At 36.2% G+C, this 16,204-nt stretch overlaps 1 protein-coding gene across 1 annotated transcript in view; it reads left to right on the forward strand.

The window, feature by feature from the left end:
- Elovl4 (ELOVL fatty acid elongase 4) overlaps nt 1-15,444 on the forward strand; it is a 29,775-nt gene extending 14,331 nt beyond the window's left edge. The window contains exons 2-6 of the mRNA XM_004863979.4: nt 4,967-5,154; nt 6,660-6,740; nt 9,574-9,745; nt 11,042-11,169; nt 13,382-15,444. Of these exons, the coding sequence (XP_004864036.1) occupies nt 4,967-5,154; nt 6,660-6,740; nt 9,574-9,745; nt 11,042-11,169; nt 13,382-13,657 (845 nt within the window). The 3' untranslated portion in view covers nt 13,658-15,444. The remainder of the gene's footprint in view (nt 1-4,966; nt 5,155-6,659; nt 6,741-9,573; nt 9,746-11,041; nt 11,170-13,381) is intronic.
- The last annotated feature ends 760 nt before the right edge of the window (nt 15,445-16,204 follow it).

Below are 16,204 nucleotides of genomic sequence, written 5' to 3' on the forward strand. Positions count from 1 at the left end.
CTGGCTGCCTGTCAGGACAGCAAGGATCTCTGATGAAGATCATGCGGTAAGCTCCCACAGCAGAGATGCTGATTTGGTAAATCAGGGCGGGGGCTTTGGAATCCATATTCTAGCAAGCACGTGCCTCTTATGTGGAGAGTCTAGCAGTAGACAGGTGTTTGAGAACCACAGTCCAGTTTTCCTTACTTTTGAGATATTCCTTTCTCCTTCAGCCCATCTCTCACAGCTTCCACTGATCGATCCTTGCCTCCTCTTGCCTTACTGTAGGTTATAAGTCTCCTTAAGGAATCCCCAGTTACTTCCTGCCCTCTTCCTTTGTATATATCCTCTACCAGGCTCTGCTTAGTTTCCAAAATAAGCATTTTGATTTCTTGTTTCTGGGGTATTCATTTATTCAGTTCTCTCTGAGTATTCAGATATTCTTATTTGAGTATCTAAAATAGTTGTTCTTGCTAAAGGAGCTTTTGTAAATTTCTCTTGATTCTTCCCTCTACAAAAAAGGCCTGTATCTCCATCTGCTTGGCAGATTTCTCCTCTTTGAGAAGTTCCAGTATCTGCTCTTGAAGCCTGACTTGTACCCTTTTGTGTCTTTTGGACACTCCTCCAACTTTGTACTCATCCTGCTTTCTCTGGTAGATACTGTAATGAGTTTAAGAGGTCAGGGACCAAGTAACCTGCCCCTGACCATTTACCTCCGGAGAGGTGGAGTTGTTGGACGTCAGTGCTGTGTGATCCTATGATACAAATTGACTTAGGAGTAACATTGTGCTGGTGGGAAGCATTCCCCAATGGACCACTCTCACTCACTGTAAAGATCCCGTATTCACACCCGACTGACTTCTTTTAGTCAATAGATTGCAAGTTTTGACAAATACAGTTGTGCACCTATTATGTGACCTTTCAATACAGATAAAATTCTGTCTATATTAAAAGATACCAAGCTAATATTTGTAAATGTGTCAGTCCATCTTTTTTACTATGAGCTATATGAAACAGTCAAACTATTACTCAGTGGAAACTATTTCTGAGCATTAACCCTTAACTATCTGAAAGGGTTAAGGGGAATGTATAATTTTCATAGTTAAAATAAAGTCATTTACTCTAGAGTGTGATGTGCTGTGTTCTATTTGGCTTTAGGTTTGCCTTAATTTAAAACTAGGAGAGGGAACCTATTACTAAAAAAGACAGTTCCTTCTATGTCCTGAAGGAAAGGCCTAGTAGTTAGGGATTTTCCGAAGGTGAAATTCACTTCCCTGTAACTTCTTCTCAGATGTTTTAATTCTGGCCTCTGAAGATAGAGAATAAATCAGATCTCTTACAAGTTCTTAGTATTTGATGAACCCCCTTTGTCTTTTCCCTGCTAGGCATGTTTGTGTCATCCTCACCCCTACCACATGTGGTGGCACCTTCCAGACCATTCAGGACCCTGGACCAGGCCTCCTGGACACTCTGTAGAATTGTGACACACTCAGTTCTTTTTATTAGAAAAGGGAACATATAACAAAATGTAGGATATTTGATTCTCATCAGACGCACTCAGGAAAATATTGCAAATAAATACAGAACACATACAGCTTATATAATAATATTGTAAAGGCATTGGGAAACTTCATGCAGATATTTGGTTGGGAGCTGTTTTTCTATGGCCCAGGTGCTAACAAGTACTTGGCTTCCATAGTAATGGAGGTGGAGTCTTGAGCACTATCTGACCTGTATGAACTGGAAGGACTCATTTGAGAAAGGTATGGTGGGACTTTTGTGGCCTTTTATAAAGCTGAAAATAGGGGTTAAGTTGTTGCTGAATGAACACATAACTTGAATTGTTGGCAAAGAAGTGAGGGTGCTGCTTTCTCCTCTGGAGTGTCCAGAGACTTAAGGGACATACAGTGTAGCCTCATAGAGCACACACATACTCAGGGAGTCCTGGGGTGAGGTGCTGTTGACTTTAGGTTAAAGTTGTGCTGACACAGAGGAGGGTCCATGAAGAGCCTAGGGACGGGGTTATTGGACACTTAAGAAGCTTAAGTACTGATGTATGTGCTGTTGGATTTGACAGAAAGGACAGAGAATGAAGGACTAATATGAAGAGTATTCGTTCTTAATTTATCCATCCAGTAAGTGTGTAGGCACCTTGATAAGCCTTGTAATAGAAGAACACATGGCTCAGTCCCTGCCTCAGGGGGGCTACAGTTCGCAGGAAGGTCACAGGGCAGAGTGGGACAAGCTTGTGTGGGTGCGCTGGTCACAAACAGTGGGTTGCCTGACCAGGGCAGATATTGCTGGTCTAGTTTTCCTCACCTTCAATCCATTCTTCTTATTATTTTAAAAACTAATGCTTTCCAGAAGTTTAAAAGAAACCTGAGGGAATTATCTTTTTTCTTAACTCCTGAAAGGGTGGTCCATGGCTCAGCCTAGCATTAGTGGGAGTATCTCAGGTAATGTAGGCTCTTCGCAGAAATAGTCTGCATCCCGGGCCAGCTGTGTCTGAACCTGTGTTTTAACTATTCCTTCCAAGATGAGTCTTCTTTTCATTAAAGCTGGGAAGCACTAATCTAGTTTTCCTTTTCCCCTCAGTGTTTAGAGGTGAAGGGAGTGAAGTGAGCTTGTGCCCTCAGGTCTGGTCTCAGTGGCAGGGCCTGCACTGGAGCTTGGCTGCTCTGTTCCCTGGAAGGAGGAGTCTTGCCACTTTCTCTGATACCTCTGCTACTCCCATCCGTTTCCCTCTTCATTTCAACCCTCCCAGTGATTCCCTTCAGGTTTCACGTTGTAAGATTTTCAGTTTCTCCCTGTTGTCTGTTTCCTTGTCTCTCTTTGACAGTCCTCTAATTTTTTCTGCTTAACGAGAGAGTGATACAGTATACCACATTGTACATCAAAAAGAATGAACATTTTTATTTACTTGTAATTTCTGGTGAATTTTTAAACTTCTGTAATTTTTTCCTACTTGCTGTTCAGAACTTTCTTTGAATTCAGTAAGTCCTGTATGTGGTAAGGGTGAGAAATAATCCATAATGTAAGAAATTAAGATCTCCTTACAGATGAATTTATATTCTTTCCTTTGGGATAGTCTTATCCCCACTAACAAGTACTTTTGCTCTTTGAATCAGCCTAATGCAAATGACATAAGGGTTTTTGCCTCAGCATTGGTGGAGAACCAGACATCACAGCAGCTCCTGTGTGGCCTAAAACAGGGCATCTGGCGTTAGGAGTCTGCCTACAGCAACTGGGACCTAAGTAGATAAGGGCTTGTGTTTATGGGTGACATGGAAAGATATGGCCATAGAAGGATGCTGAACATACCGGCAGGAGGACAAAATATTTAAAAAGTGAATGATCACTGATGAAACAGTAGTGGCTTTAACAAAAGTCAGCCACACCAATCCTTTAAGTCCTCTCCTCCTTCTGAGTTCACTATTTCTCCTGTCTTTCAGATACTTTTGTTTATTTTTAACTCTGAAATATGCTTGATTGGAGAGTTATAACCACAATCTCCATGAATAGCAGACCTTTATAAATTATGAAATAAAATCAGTTTTTTGTTTTGTTTTTCTTGCTCCTATACTTATTTTTCTTTCAGGTCACTATCTCATCTTTATAACAACTCTGATTTCATTAACACCATAGCAATCATGTCACTTCCTGGATGTGGAGATAATTTGATTAAACATTGTGTTTTATGTGATGTGACTTATTTTTTATTGATAGTATATAGAAACAGATGAGTATATCTTAATATATTTTACTACTTATTTATCTGATTCAAAACCATTGTGCATATGTAATCTTTGTGAACAAGATAGTTTAAATAGAGTGTTATTGTGATTTATGTTAAATTCATTTTGGCTGGATTCTAGGTACAGGCTAAAAGACATATTTTCCTTTATTTTTAGAAGCACATTGTTTTTCATTGCCAAGAATAAAATGGACATTAGATTCACAAGTTAAATGCTATTTAGTTTTTAGAAATATAAAAATTGATAATTTTTATGTATTAAAATATGAATTTTTATTAATCCTATATTTTATCATGTTTGTCTTGGAAATGTTTTACTTGTGGCAAGAAACTATTGTAAAATTGTTTAAAGGTTGGATATATGCGTATTATAGATGATGAATTCATTTTATATGAAATAATAGGTTACATTATATATATTTACATGTGTAAGTTATAAGATTTACAGCTTTAGGGAAAAACACAAATAGGTTATACCTGGATAGTAAAATAGCGCATGCTTTCAATGGAAAAGTAAAACATTAAGTTTTGACTATGATTACCATGTAGATAAGTGGTGGAACTGTACTTATTCCTTTAAATACCTCCATTGCCCCACATATCTGCAGTCTAATTATTATTTTTTAAATGGTACTGGGGAATGAACCCAGGGCCTTTGCACTGAGCTGACCCCCGCTTTTGCCTTTTTTTGTTATAAGGGTCTTGCTAAGTTTCCCAGGGTGGGCTTGAACTCGCAGCCCTCCTGCCTCAGCCTCCCAGAGTGCTGGGATTACAGGCATACACCATCACACCTGGTTTGCCACCTAATTCTTACTTGCTCTAGGGTTGGACATAGAGAGCACCTTCCAAACTGCACTGATTAAATTTGATATATTTGACATGGAAGACAAGTGTTTCCTTAAAATATTTATTTTCGGTCTGTGAAGTCTTTCATTAACTTTTCATCTTAAGCTTATAGTATACTTTATTTCTCATCTTTGTTTTAGGTTCTTTATAAAACATGTGTCATAAGTAATCAAATGTATTTCAAAAGCTACCTTCAGAAATCAGTCTTTTTTCTTTGGTTTTTATATCATATATTTTTGTTGGGACTCATGAGACAGTCACCTATATTTGGTCAAATAAGGAAATAAAAAGTTAAATGTTTTGATTTAAAACATTTTAATTCCTAAAATGTTCATTTTGTAGAATGTGTCCTGCTTAGTGAGTTTCGTGTAATTTTGTTTCTCACAGATAAGCGCGTGGAGAACTGGCCTCTCATGCAGTCCCCATGGCCCACTCTCAGTATCAGCACGCTTTACCTGCTGTTCGTGTGGCTGGGTCCAAAGTGGATGAAGGACCGGGATCCATTTCAGATGCGCTTCGTGCTTATTATCTATAACTTTGGGATGGTTTTGCTTAACCTTTTTATCTTCAGAGAGGTAGGTTTATTAAGCTCACTCTACAGTAATTCTCCAGGGTTAGTGGAAATGAAAAAATGAGAGTGTGTTAAACCATCATTTTGTAGTCTTGTACCCTGAGATAACTATTACTTACTTTAAAAGTGAATTTTTAACATTTGTAATTTTTGGATTCCAATAGCAGTAAACAGAAAGTATAGAATAGTTTTAAATGGAACTTTGCATCAAAGAATGGATTCTGTAATTACTCTTACCAGCTGTTCTGACATGACATTGGAAGTTAGTTTTTCTTAGCTTCATTTTTCTCATCTCTAAAGGAAAATACCTACCATCCAAGGTGAATATTAGAATTAAGTGAGAATTTTTTCATGGTGTTTGGTGCATATTAAATACTCAGTAAACGGTAGCAGTTATGTATTTAAAATGCTTATTCATCAGTTTCAGGTTGGGTAACTGATCCAGATATGTAGATGTAAGCACCAATTTCAAGTTAAATCCTGTTAGGTAATTTTATTGTATTTTGGGTTGAAACTAAAATGAGTTAACTCTTATACAACTCGGACAACTGTTGCTACTGTCATGTACTTTTCTGGACACCAGCAAATTCTCCATGACAGTTGAAAGAAAATCTTGGAGTCAAGATTGGCACAGCCAGTTTTCAATTGCAAGAATAGAAGGAATATGTTTCCTAAGAGATTTATTCAAATTCTGTAAGGTCGCTGAGAACTGACTAGCAGTGCTAGGAAAACTGATAGTAACTTTTCTTTAAAATAAACTTTTTGGGCTGGGGATGTTGCTCAGTGGTGCAGCGCCTGCCTGGCAAGGGTGAGGTCTGGAGTTGGATTCCCAGTACCAAAAAAAAAACAAAACCAAAAACAAACTAAACTTTTCTTCTTTTGACAACTTAGCTTATAGAATCTCAACTTCACAAAAACCTTTACTTAACTTGCTAGATATGTACCACACTGCATCAAGACTAGAAACCAGTTGAGCAGGATAGCTCTTGGATCTGAAACATGGCTATAAAATTTCTCTTAACACTACAAAATAGAGTTGATGTCTTAGCCTAAAGATTACATTTGATTTTTGATTTAATTTTTAATTTGACTTTTAATTATAACTAATTATAAAAGAAGGGGTACATAGTAACTTTTAGAAATCTCAATGCTTTATTTCTTTATTTATGTTTTTGGTACCGGGGATCGAACTCAGGTCCTTGTGCTTGCGCAGCAGGCAACGAAACCACTGAGCTAAATCCCCAGCCCCCCAATGCTTTAATAGTTTAATTAATTTGGAATTTTTTCAGAAAATATTGCTCTTAAAATAATTTGAACAGATACATATTGAATTTAGTGTTTTTGGGGCCGGGGATTTGGCTTAATGGTTCCGGCCCCTGCCTCACGGTCAAGTGCAAGGTCCCGAGTTCGATCCCCAGTACAAAAAAACAAAACAAAACACAAAAATAATTTAGTGTTTTTAATTTTGTATCTACTAAAGCTTTACTCCAAATACTCCTTTTTTTCCAGTTATTCATGGGATCATATAATGCAGGATATAGCTATATTTGCCAGACTGTGGATTATTCTAATAATGTTAATGAAGTCAGGGTAAGTATATTACAAACACTGTTAATTGGTCCAATGTGTTCTTTTATCTAGTGTGTAACAGTGAATATGTATTGGATTATTAGAAAGTAGTACTTTTAGAAAGTTCTATGTTTTATGTAAAAATATTGTATTTTTGTTAATTTTGGTCAAGAATAGAAATTTATTAATATAGTCTGATTCATTTGTTAAGAAAAATCTGAGGAAAAGCAAATTTTTTATGAGCTGTATAAGATTTAAGGTATTAAGCATGCATAATTTGTAATGCATAAATTTGGTCTTTATTAAGTTTGTGGAAAAATAAACCACTAGTAGTATAATGTTTTATTTTCCAATTACATTAGTAAAAGTACCATTTAAAGTAAGTGTCAGAAACAACACATTATCTTACGTTGTTAATTATTTAGTGAACTGCTCTTGTACACTGTGGTTCCTATGAAAAATTGTATATAATATAAAACATGCATGGGTTGTATATGTTTTATGTTATGTGTAAAACATATAGCAATAATGTAGTATGTAGTAGTATCTTTCATTGAGAAACAGCTTTCTGGCATGGAGTTTAGACAGTGTAAATATCACTACTCATAAAGGCCCAGGCCAAATTCCTTTAATGTACTATTTTTGTCCATATCTTCATTTCCCTGCTAAAAGGTTTAGAGAAATGAAAAGTCACCCCTTTGGTTGTCATGTTGGTTTTATTCATTCAGCACATGTGTACTGCACATGCGTTAATGTGCAGCCCTGAGGACACAGGCAACACAGGTGGGGATGCCGTGAGGTGTCTGCCTCCCCAGAGCTGATGGTCTAGCAAGGGCATGATGGTAGGCAGGAAGCACAAAAATAGTGGTCAACAGGGAAATAAAGCTGGTGATGTGACTGAGAGAATTCGGAAGGTCACTTGATTAGATTTGCTGGTTAGGGAAAAGTCTCCTCAGTGGAGAGCCGACCTCTTGCTTGTTTGGGAAGCGGGGTAGGAGAGGTGTCTGACTTGCTTTTTGCTGAGAGTAGACTTGGAGAAGGCAATGTACTAGTATTTCCAGAATAAAGATTCACAATTAGCACTCTGTTAATTACAAAACTATCTCCAACATTTTAAGTAAAATAACAAGCTACTGTGAGAATTGTAATCTAGGAGGAGAAAGAACCTGAGATTTGCAGATAATACCGATTATATTAGGAGGGCCGGGGATTTAGCTCAGTGGTTTCGGCACCTGCCTCACAAGCACGAGGTCCCGAGTTCGATCCCCGGTACCTAAAAAAAACCCCCAAAAACCCAGATTATATTAGGAGTCTTCCTCTTCCTCCCTTTCTTTCTCTAATAGTGGCTGCAGTAGAATGAATATTGTATTCAAAGGAAACATTCTTGTATTCATTACTATGTAGCTAAGAAATACCCGTTTTCTCACTATTTCAAGGGATCCAATGCAGTTTAACACTAAGGAAGATTATTTATTATTATATGGCATTTGTGGCTAGTTTGAAGCCCAAATGGAGGAAAAATAAGACATATCTCTTTCATCCTAAATAAAACTTACTATGCCAAAATGATTATGGTTACTTTATTTTAAAGCACTACACATAATTGCAAATGTTAACTATAATGTTGGTTGTTCAAGCCTGTTCAAGCCTATTTTCAACCAATTTGGTCACTTTCAACATTGTCCAAAACAATTCAGTAAATGATTCTCAAGAAATTTATAAATGTATGACTTTAAAAAATTTTGGTCTTCTCTTTTGTCTTCCTCCATGTTTTAAAATTATAACTTGGGGGACTTTTATTCTGTTTTATGGACTAAATTGTTGCCCAATTGTAGAATTGAAAATAAAGCCAAGGTCTGGGCTCAGTGTTACATCATTTGCCTAATATGCTCAGTGCTCTGTGTTCAGTCCCTGGCCCACAAATAAACAAACAGTGGTTTTTCTTTTCTAAAGCAAAAACCAAAAATTTATGACATCCCCTGTGCAGGTACAAAATGAGGAAAGGACCTTTCAACTCTACAACACCTCATTCAGTCTGCGAATGACTATGTTGAGACTCTGACACGTTTATAAATAGATTTGTTATGTACTGTTACTATTTTTACATAGGACACTTAAAATATTTGATATAAAAGTTAGATTTCAATTACTGGTACAGTAAGATTCTTGTGAAATATTTTTAACTGCACACACGCACACACACACAAAGGTCACCTCTTATTGGATCCTTAATCTCAGCATGTAGTGTAATCTTTCTGCACCATCTGGTGTCTTAATATGAACCCATGAAGAGAAAAGACTGAGGTATGTAAACAGGATTATATTTATGACCTAGGAAATAATTTTTTGCTGTTGTTTGTTCATTTTATCATTTGAAGGACTTTAGTAATACAAATTGCCTTGATTTGATATTTACTTTGTTATAAATGTTGAAGTGAGACACTGAGGCCAGTTGCTATATAAATTTACTATAAATTCATCAGAGATATTATTTGGGCTATACATGAACACCTGAAATATCTTTACAAAGTAAGCATTTTTCTTTCTCTATCAAATTGAAAAACATAGCAGTGTGAATGAATGTGTTCATAGCTCTGTATTCAGCAGTTTGACTCTGTGACATTCACCTATGTAACTGACAGACGTTTCTCTTGATCATTGGCACTGAGTGGATACAATTTTGGATTCATTGTTTTTCCTTTCTGTCCTATAGATGTGTGGGACCTACTTAGAAACACATGATTCTATGCCTTGAGTATTTTGTTTCATGTATTTTGGATTTATTAACTGAGTAGAAACCCAAATGAGAGTGTTGTTTTGGTGTTTATAACATGCTTTTTCTTCCTTATCACAGATAGCTGCTGCTTTGTGGTGGTATTTTGTATCTAAAGGAGTTGAGTATTTGGACACGGTGTTTTTTATCCTGAGGAAGAAAAACAGCCAAGTTTCTTTCTTGCACGTGTATCATCACTGCACCATGTTCACACTGTGGTGGATTGGAATTAAGTGGGTTGCGGGGGGACAAGGTAAGCATTTCAGGAGTGTGTATCCATGGGTTACAGTACTTACAATATATTGGGTGGAAAGTACCAGGAGCCAGGGAATTTGACTTGGCCTATCTTTTAACCAGCTTTCTTGGTTAATCATGTTCATTTCACTTTTTAAAAATTTGAAGAAAGCAAAGCTTCAGCTTCTCAGTGACTACTTTAGTATCTAAACATTTTCCCCAGAGATGAGTATAACCCAGGTCCAAATGTGCAAAGTAGTATTTGCATGGGGATAGTTCTAATAGTTATGTTCAAAGGATCCCAAGACACAGCTCCTCAGTCCGAAGATACCATCTTGAGCTCAAGCCTGGGGCTCACTCCTGAGTTAATGTAGACCTTAAATGATCCTGTTGGTTCATATTTAAATGAAATCGTACGTAGTCTCCTTAGTGTTAGAGAGGATCTGAACTCAGTTGGCTGAGATTTGCCTCCAGTCTTTTCAAGTGCCTGTAAACTAAGAATGATTCAAATAGTCGAGCTAGAAACAAGCTATTCCCTTGATGAGTTTCCAAGGTCCAAGTCCTCACAGTACAGCTCACTTCCCACTTTTCACTGTCATGGGGTAATTGGCAAATCAGGAGTTTATACTGATGCATGACTATTGGGGACCCAGTTAAAAAATATATTTAAACTATAATTTTAAATAGAAAACTGATAAGTCTGACCTGACCCTTTAAATTACTTTATGGCAAAGTTCATTATTATTATGTCTATACTTTGACTTAATTAATATTCTGAAAGGATGCTATTGATTTAGACTGACTGGAATATCTCTGTAGATTTATAGATACTGGTTTATTCTATATGAATAGTGCTGTCATATTTTTAAACTATGTAGTAGAAACCTAAGAAATAAATAGTATTTTATTGATACGTACATTGGGACATGTAATAAAAATAATGGAACATTTGCAAATTTTCCTAAAAACATTTAAATGTGCCATAACTTTTTTCTCCCAAGAATAGTAGAATTAAAAGTATATTAATTCCTGGGTAGCCCACCAGAGTGCCCCATTTGAGAGCTTACCACTTTGAAAGTCCTTTGCATTTGAGCAACATATTTTTACTTATATGGTAAAAGCTCAGATCTAAACTTTTAAAATAGCTAGCTTAATTTGAGAGGTGTTTTTCTTAGTACTGCTTTGTGTCTTTTAGTTTTCATCTGTTCTCAAGATTAAGTGTTTTGTAATAATATGGATTCACTTTTAAAATCTCAATAGTTTCTTGTCTAATAACATTTTCTGCATCTTACAATGTCGTCTTGTTTTTCTAAAGCATTTTTTGGAGCGCAGATGAATTCCTTTATCCACGTGATTATGTATTCATACTATGGATTAACTGCATTTGGCCCATGGATTCAGAAGTATCTCTGGTGGAAACGGTACCTGACCATGTTGCAGCTGGTGAGTTAAATGCTTCTGAAATTTCTTCAGTGAAATACTTGCAGTATTTACATTTTATTTATGTAGCATCTAAGTCATTTTAGACACTTTCCATTATAAAATTAACATCCACTAGTTGTAGCATCGCGACCTCTCAGTTCTAACATACCTATTCATAGGTTTCTTGACCACAGCCATTTGCTTTTATAGGGTCCCTAAAAGACTAGCTAGCCTCATCACTTAGCCCCTAATTAAAGTATCCGTGGAACGGATGGCTAAAGATCTAGGCACATCACAAAGTCCATAGATTCATGTGTAACTAGAAAAATCAGGTCACTTTTTGTGTCATTTTTTTTAACATAAAATTGTATTATCTTCATCTTGTCCTTAACTTTTTTAAAATTCCATTTTCAAAGTTCCTGTTAACAGAGCTCATACACTTAGAATGTAAAGTTGAAAAGGAGACACAGAGCCAAAGAAGGGCAGAGTGAAGGAAGGGAATAGAGAGCAGAGAACTTACTTTAATTGCCTAAAACACTGTCCATAAAGAACAGAGCCAGGTATTTTCGAGTCTTCAGACCAGATAGTTTTCAGCACCTCCTCCTAGCTGGACATCTTGAACTGGCCTATAATCAATCTCAAAATCTAAAACCAACTGGTAGTTAATCTCCAAGCTTCAGAATTTATCATAATTTGCCATAATCATAGTGTATGCAGTTTTATCAGTGAAATCACATTTGGAAATACTATCTATCTCTGCTTTAAGTTGCTAAACAGATGCCTAGCCAAACAGGAAACACAGCTTTTGTGGAATGCTGGGTGTGAGGGATTCACTTGTAACTAAAATACTACAGGAGGCTCCCACCAGTTTTGTGTAAACTGTCTATACAGTTTGTGTAATTCATTTCTCTCAGTAATTAGTAAATACTCCAAAGAAAATGAAAAAGTGAGCAAAATCATGTGAATGAACTGAGATCTGTTTCATCGGAGTCTGCCCTGGCTCTCTTCGAGTAACGCCATACCCAATCACACCCTGACTCACACCCTTCTTTGGCGATGCAGTTCTAAGTACCATTGTGAAACCAAAATTTCTTAAAGTTTGGATTTTTGCCATGGGAAATTGTAGAAGTTATTTAATATAAATTTCTGTCTTAAATGGAATAAATTTTAAAATAATATTTAATGTAAGAATATAGATAATACTGTCCTTAAAAAAAATTATAGTTGCCCATTCCAAATAGGATTTTGAATTTGTATTTCCAAGCCAGAAATTCTCACAATGGCTAGTAATGTAAATTAATCTTATAAAAAGTTAACTCTTGCTAATACCATAGAATTTATAATTTTTTTTAGAACTTGTAATTTTATAGCACAAACCATTCATTTATTGATACATCATAATTTACAATTATTTTATTATTTTAAGCATCTCACTTTTAGCTTTTCACCTTTTAAGAACTTTTAAAATTGAAAGTAATCCTTTTTGTACTTATTCTCAAATATGTACTAAGTTTTATCAGAACATTAAAGAATAGTGTTCTTTTAGAGGCAAGTTTGTGTGTCTACTGTCTGTAAGAAATAAATAAGCCTTTTAAAGTGTATATACATGCTTGCTGACAGTGTGGTAGAAAATATTCCATCTAAAATATGAGGGGAAAGTGAAATTGAAGACCCTACTATTCCACTGCTTTACTAATCTCATTAGACAGCATTGGTCGACATATTCAAGTAGTCCCCACTATTTGATGGCCCAGGGCTCAGGAATCATCCCTAAGCAAGAGTGCTGTCCCCTCTGGAGTTATAGTCTTTTTTTTTTTTTGGTCCCAGGGATCGAACTTGGGTCCTTGGAGTTGCGCAGCAGGAGACGAAACCACTGAGCTAAATCCCCAGCCCCTGGAGTTATATTCTAAAAGAAAGATAGATAATGAAGACGTCAACAGATACAAAAGACAACTTTCGGATAGTTAAGCTTTAAAATACACAAACACACACACACACACACACACACACACACACACACTACCCACCTCATGGTTAAGGGATTGAAAGGCCATTGAAGTCATGAGGAAGCCCTTGCTGAGCAGACGGCATTTGAATGAAATGCAACCAGCTAACTTTTAAACTTTGTGAATAGCGTGGTAGAATTTGGGCCTAAGTATATCATAGCTAAGTATAGAAGATTCTGATGTTGTTATTGAAAGTTGCTCACTGTTCAGATTACATTTTTTTTCAGGTTCAATTCCACGTGACCATTGGGCACACAGCACTGTCTCTCTACACTGATTGTCCTTTCCCTAAATGGATGCACTGGGCCCTGATTGCCTACGCAATCAGCTTCATATTTCTCTTTCTCAACTTCTACGCACGGACATACAATGAACCTAAGAAGCCAAAAACTGGAAAAACAGCCATGAATGGTATTTCGGCAAATGGTGTGAACAAATCAGAAAAACACCTAGTGGTAGAAAATGGAAAAACCCAGAAAAATGGAAAAGCAAAAGGAGAGTAAACTGAACTGGGCCTTAACTGTTGTTGACAGTAAGGAGACTCCTATGTCATATAAAATTTCAGGGAAAACAGAAGAAGGAAAGGAGGGTTTGGGGTGGGGAGAAAAGACAAATGTGCTTCATGTACTAGTAACCTTTAGACCGAGTCAAGTGTTAACTACAATACCCAGATGTTTTATTTATGAAGTTTTTATTTTAAAACATTTTTTTATTAACCTTGATGTTGTCAGACCAAAGCAATCATAATGTGACTTTGGAGACTTTTCCTCTGTTCATATCCACTCACCTATCACTTGAAAGTTCTTATGTCTCTTATGTGCATGCATCCTTCAGTCTGAATTAAAGACTGATGATCACACATATGTGGTCTTCATGAATTTTTTGACTGCATTACCAATTACTTAACTGATTAAAATCCGTTACCTTACATTTTCTTATCCAAAGCTAGAAACGTGGTACATTAAAATTTGCACATTTGAATTCATTTGTTGACTGAATGGTCAAATCTCTCCACCTCTAGTCAGAATATATATATTTTGGTTGTTAATTAAATTTTAAAAATCTGCTCATCTCTGTAGAATCTTAGAGGCTTGATGATGATGGTGTGGGTGAAATAGGAAAGATTACAGTACAGTTCTGTGTAGTGACCCTAAGGTCACCATGACTCATGGCACAAATCACTGTGGGAGACAATTTTTGTGATGAAAGGCAGCCTTTGAATACTCCTATTCCTAGCAGAAATGTATTATGAAAATTAAGATTATTGTCTGATTGAAACATGAAATAACTCATGTCCTTATTAGTAACATCATCAGATAGTTACATTTGTGTGCTATTAGAAGAAAGTATGTTGAATTTTAGCAGGCTTTTCTTGTTTTGATTTGTGGCTGTTACTGATTTTTTCATATGTGGAAATATATCTACCTCTTCTGCTGGAAAGAACATTTAAAATTAAATAAATTTAATTAAAAAATCAAGGAGTCCTCTAATGTAAATTTTAATTTTCACGTTTGAATCCACTTATTGTTTGGCTTTTTTACAAATAGCATACACCAAACATTTCTGTGAAACTATCCTTCTCTTTCAACATGTTTGATTTTGGGATTGATATTTCTCTTGTAACTAAGTTGCAAAATTTTATTTATTAACTAGATAGGAAGTGTAAACCCATTTTGGTGCAATATGCTTGACTCCTTGGTGCTAAGGCTTGTTAAATTCCGTGCTTTATTTACAAGGTGTTAATTGTTAAAACACAAAATGAATAAAAGAGTAGTCAGAACAATCAAGTTAAATTTGCTATTTACAAATGAAGTATTTCATGTAACAAAAATGAGCAACTGGAAACAAAGGGAAAGAGAACATATAACATGTTTTATTACATAGGTTAATTTGTTAGGGAGATGTCACAGAGGGATCATTATAGAAAGAGAAAATGTGACAAAAATAGCATGACTATTTCCAAGTAAATTTCCACTTTGTCAAAACTGCATGTGTAGGATGTATGCTGTTTGTACAAAGTATTTTAGAATATTTTGTAAACTATAAAATATTTATTGTGCATTAAAATTACATATTTTTCCCTGAAAGGCATGCAGTCATGAGAATTACAGAAAATTTGTAGCACATGCAATGGTTTGGTCTGAGAGCATTCTACACTTTGTTCTTGCTCCTCAGTGTGTAATGACTAGAGATTGTAAATCTTTGTGAACATTCTGTACTGCTTCCCAAGAGCTATTCATTCCCTGTTACCTGATTTCAGCACAATAAATATACTACTGCTGTGAGAAAATGATGTGGGGTTTTTTTGTTAATCAGTTTATTATAATTAAATTATCTGCTAAATATTTATATATGATCAAGTTAAAATTCTAAATTCTTTTCTGCCACCAATTTCTTTATGTAGAAAAGAAATGAGGGCTTATGAAGGAGAGGGCTTATGTGGAAAAGCATAGACCTGGGTCACATAGATTTGGGCCTCCTACTGGGTGGTAAAGGGGCGCAAAGCTGAGAGGCACTGTGAGCTGGAGCCCTTGTGTGCGCCTGTGTGCAGGAATAGGATGCCTCGGCAAAAACCACAGAACCTGGTGAAGGACGCCGGTCAGCTGCTCCTCAGCATGCAAGTAATTGTAACAGGGGGCCTTGGACAGGTCCCTAATACTGGTATATTTTAGAATCCATGTTTAATCTTATGTGTTCTAGGCAGAAGATTTTTGAAGACAAGGGTAGTGGTGAAAAGGCAAAGGAGCACTACAGATCGTGTTAGAAGTTGGCTTTCCTAATATTACAGAGGGAAGGCAGAGATGTGAATTGAAGGGCACAGATTAGTTTGAGTTCATTTTTAATAGGATGCTGTGAATCTGATGTAAATTCAAATCGATGTAATAGCTGGGGGTGTAGCTCAGTAGCACAGCACTTGCCTGACATTCCCAAGTTCCTGAGTTTCATCCCTAGCACCACCACAACAAAATAAAATAAAAATTGCTGTATAAAACCACTTCCACATGAAAATTGTTCATATACTAGAGTCTGAACCCAAAGAGCTTTGTGAC

Source organism: Heterocephalus glaber, unplaced genomic scaffold, assembly GCF_053883595.1.
Source record: "Heterocephalus glaber isolate CG9 unplaced genomic scaffold, H.glaber_assembly_v1.0 deba00000818, whole genome shotgun sequence".
In the NCBI taxonomy this organism is placed as follows: Eukaryota; Metazoa; Chordata; class Mammalia; order Rodentia; family Bathyergidae; genus Heterocephalus; species Heterocephalus glaber.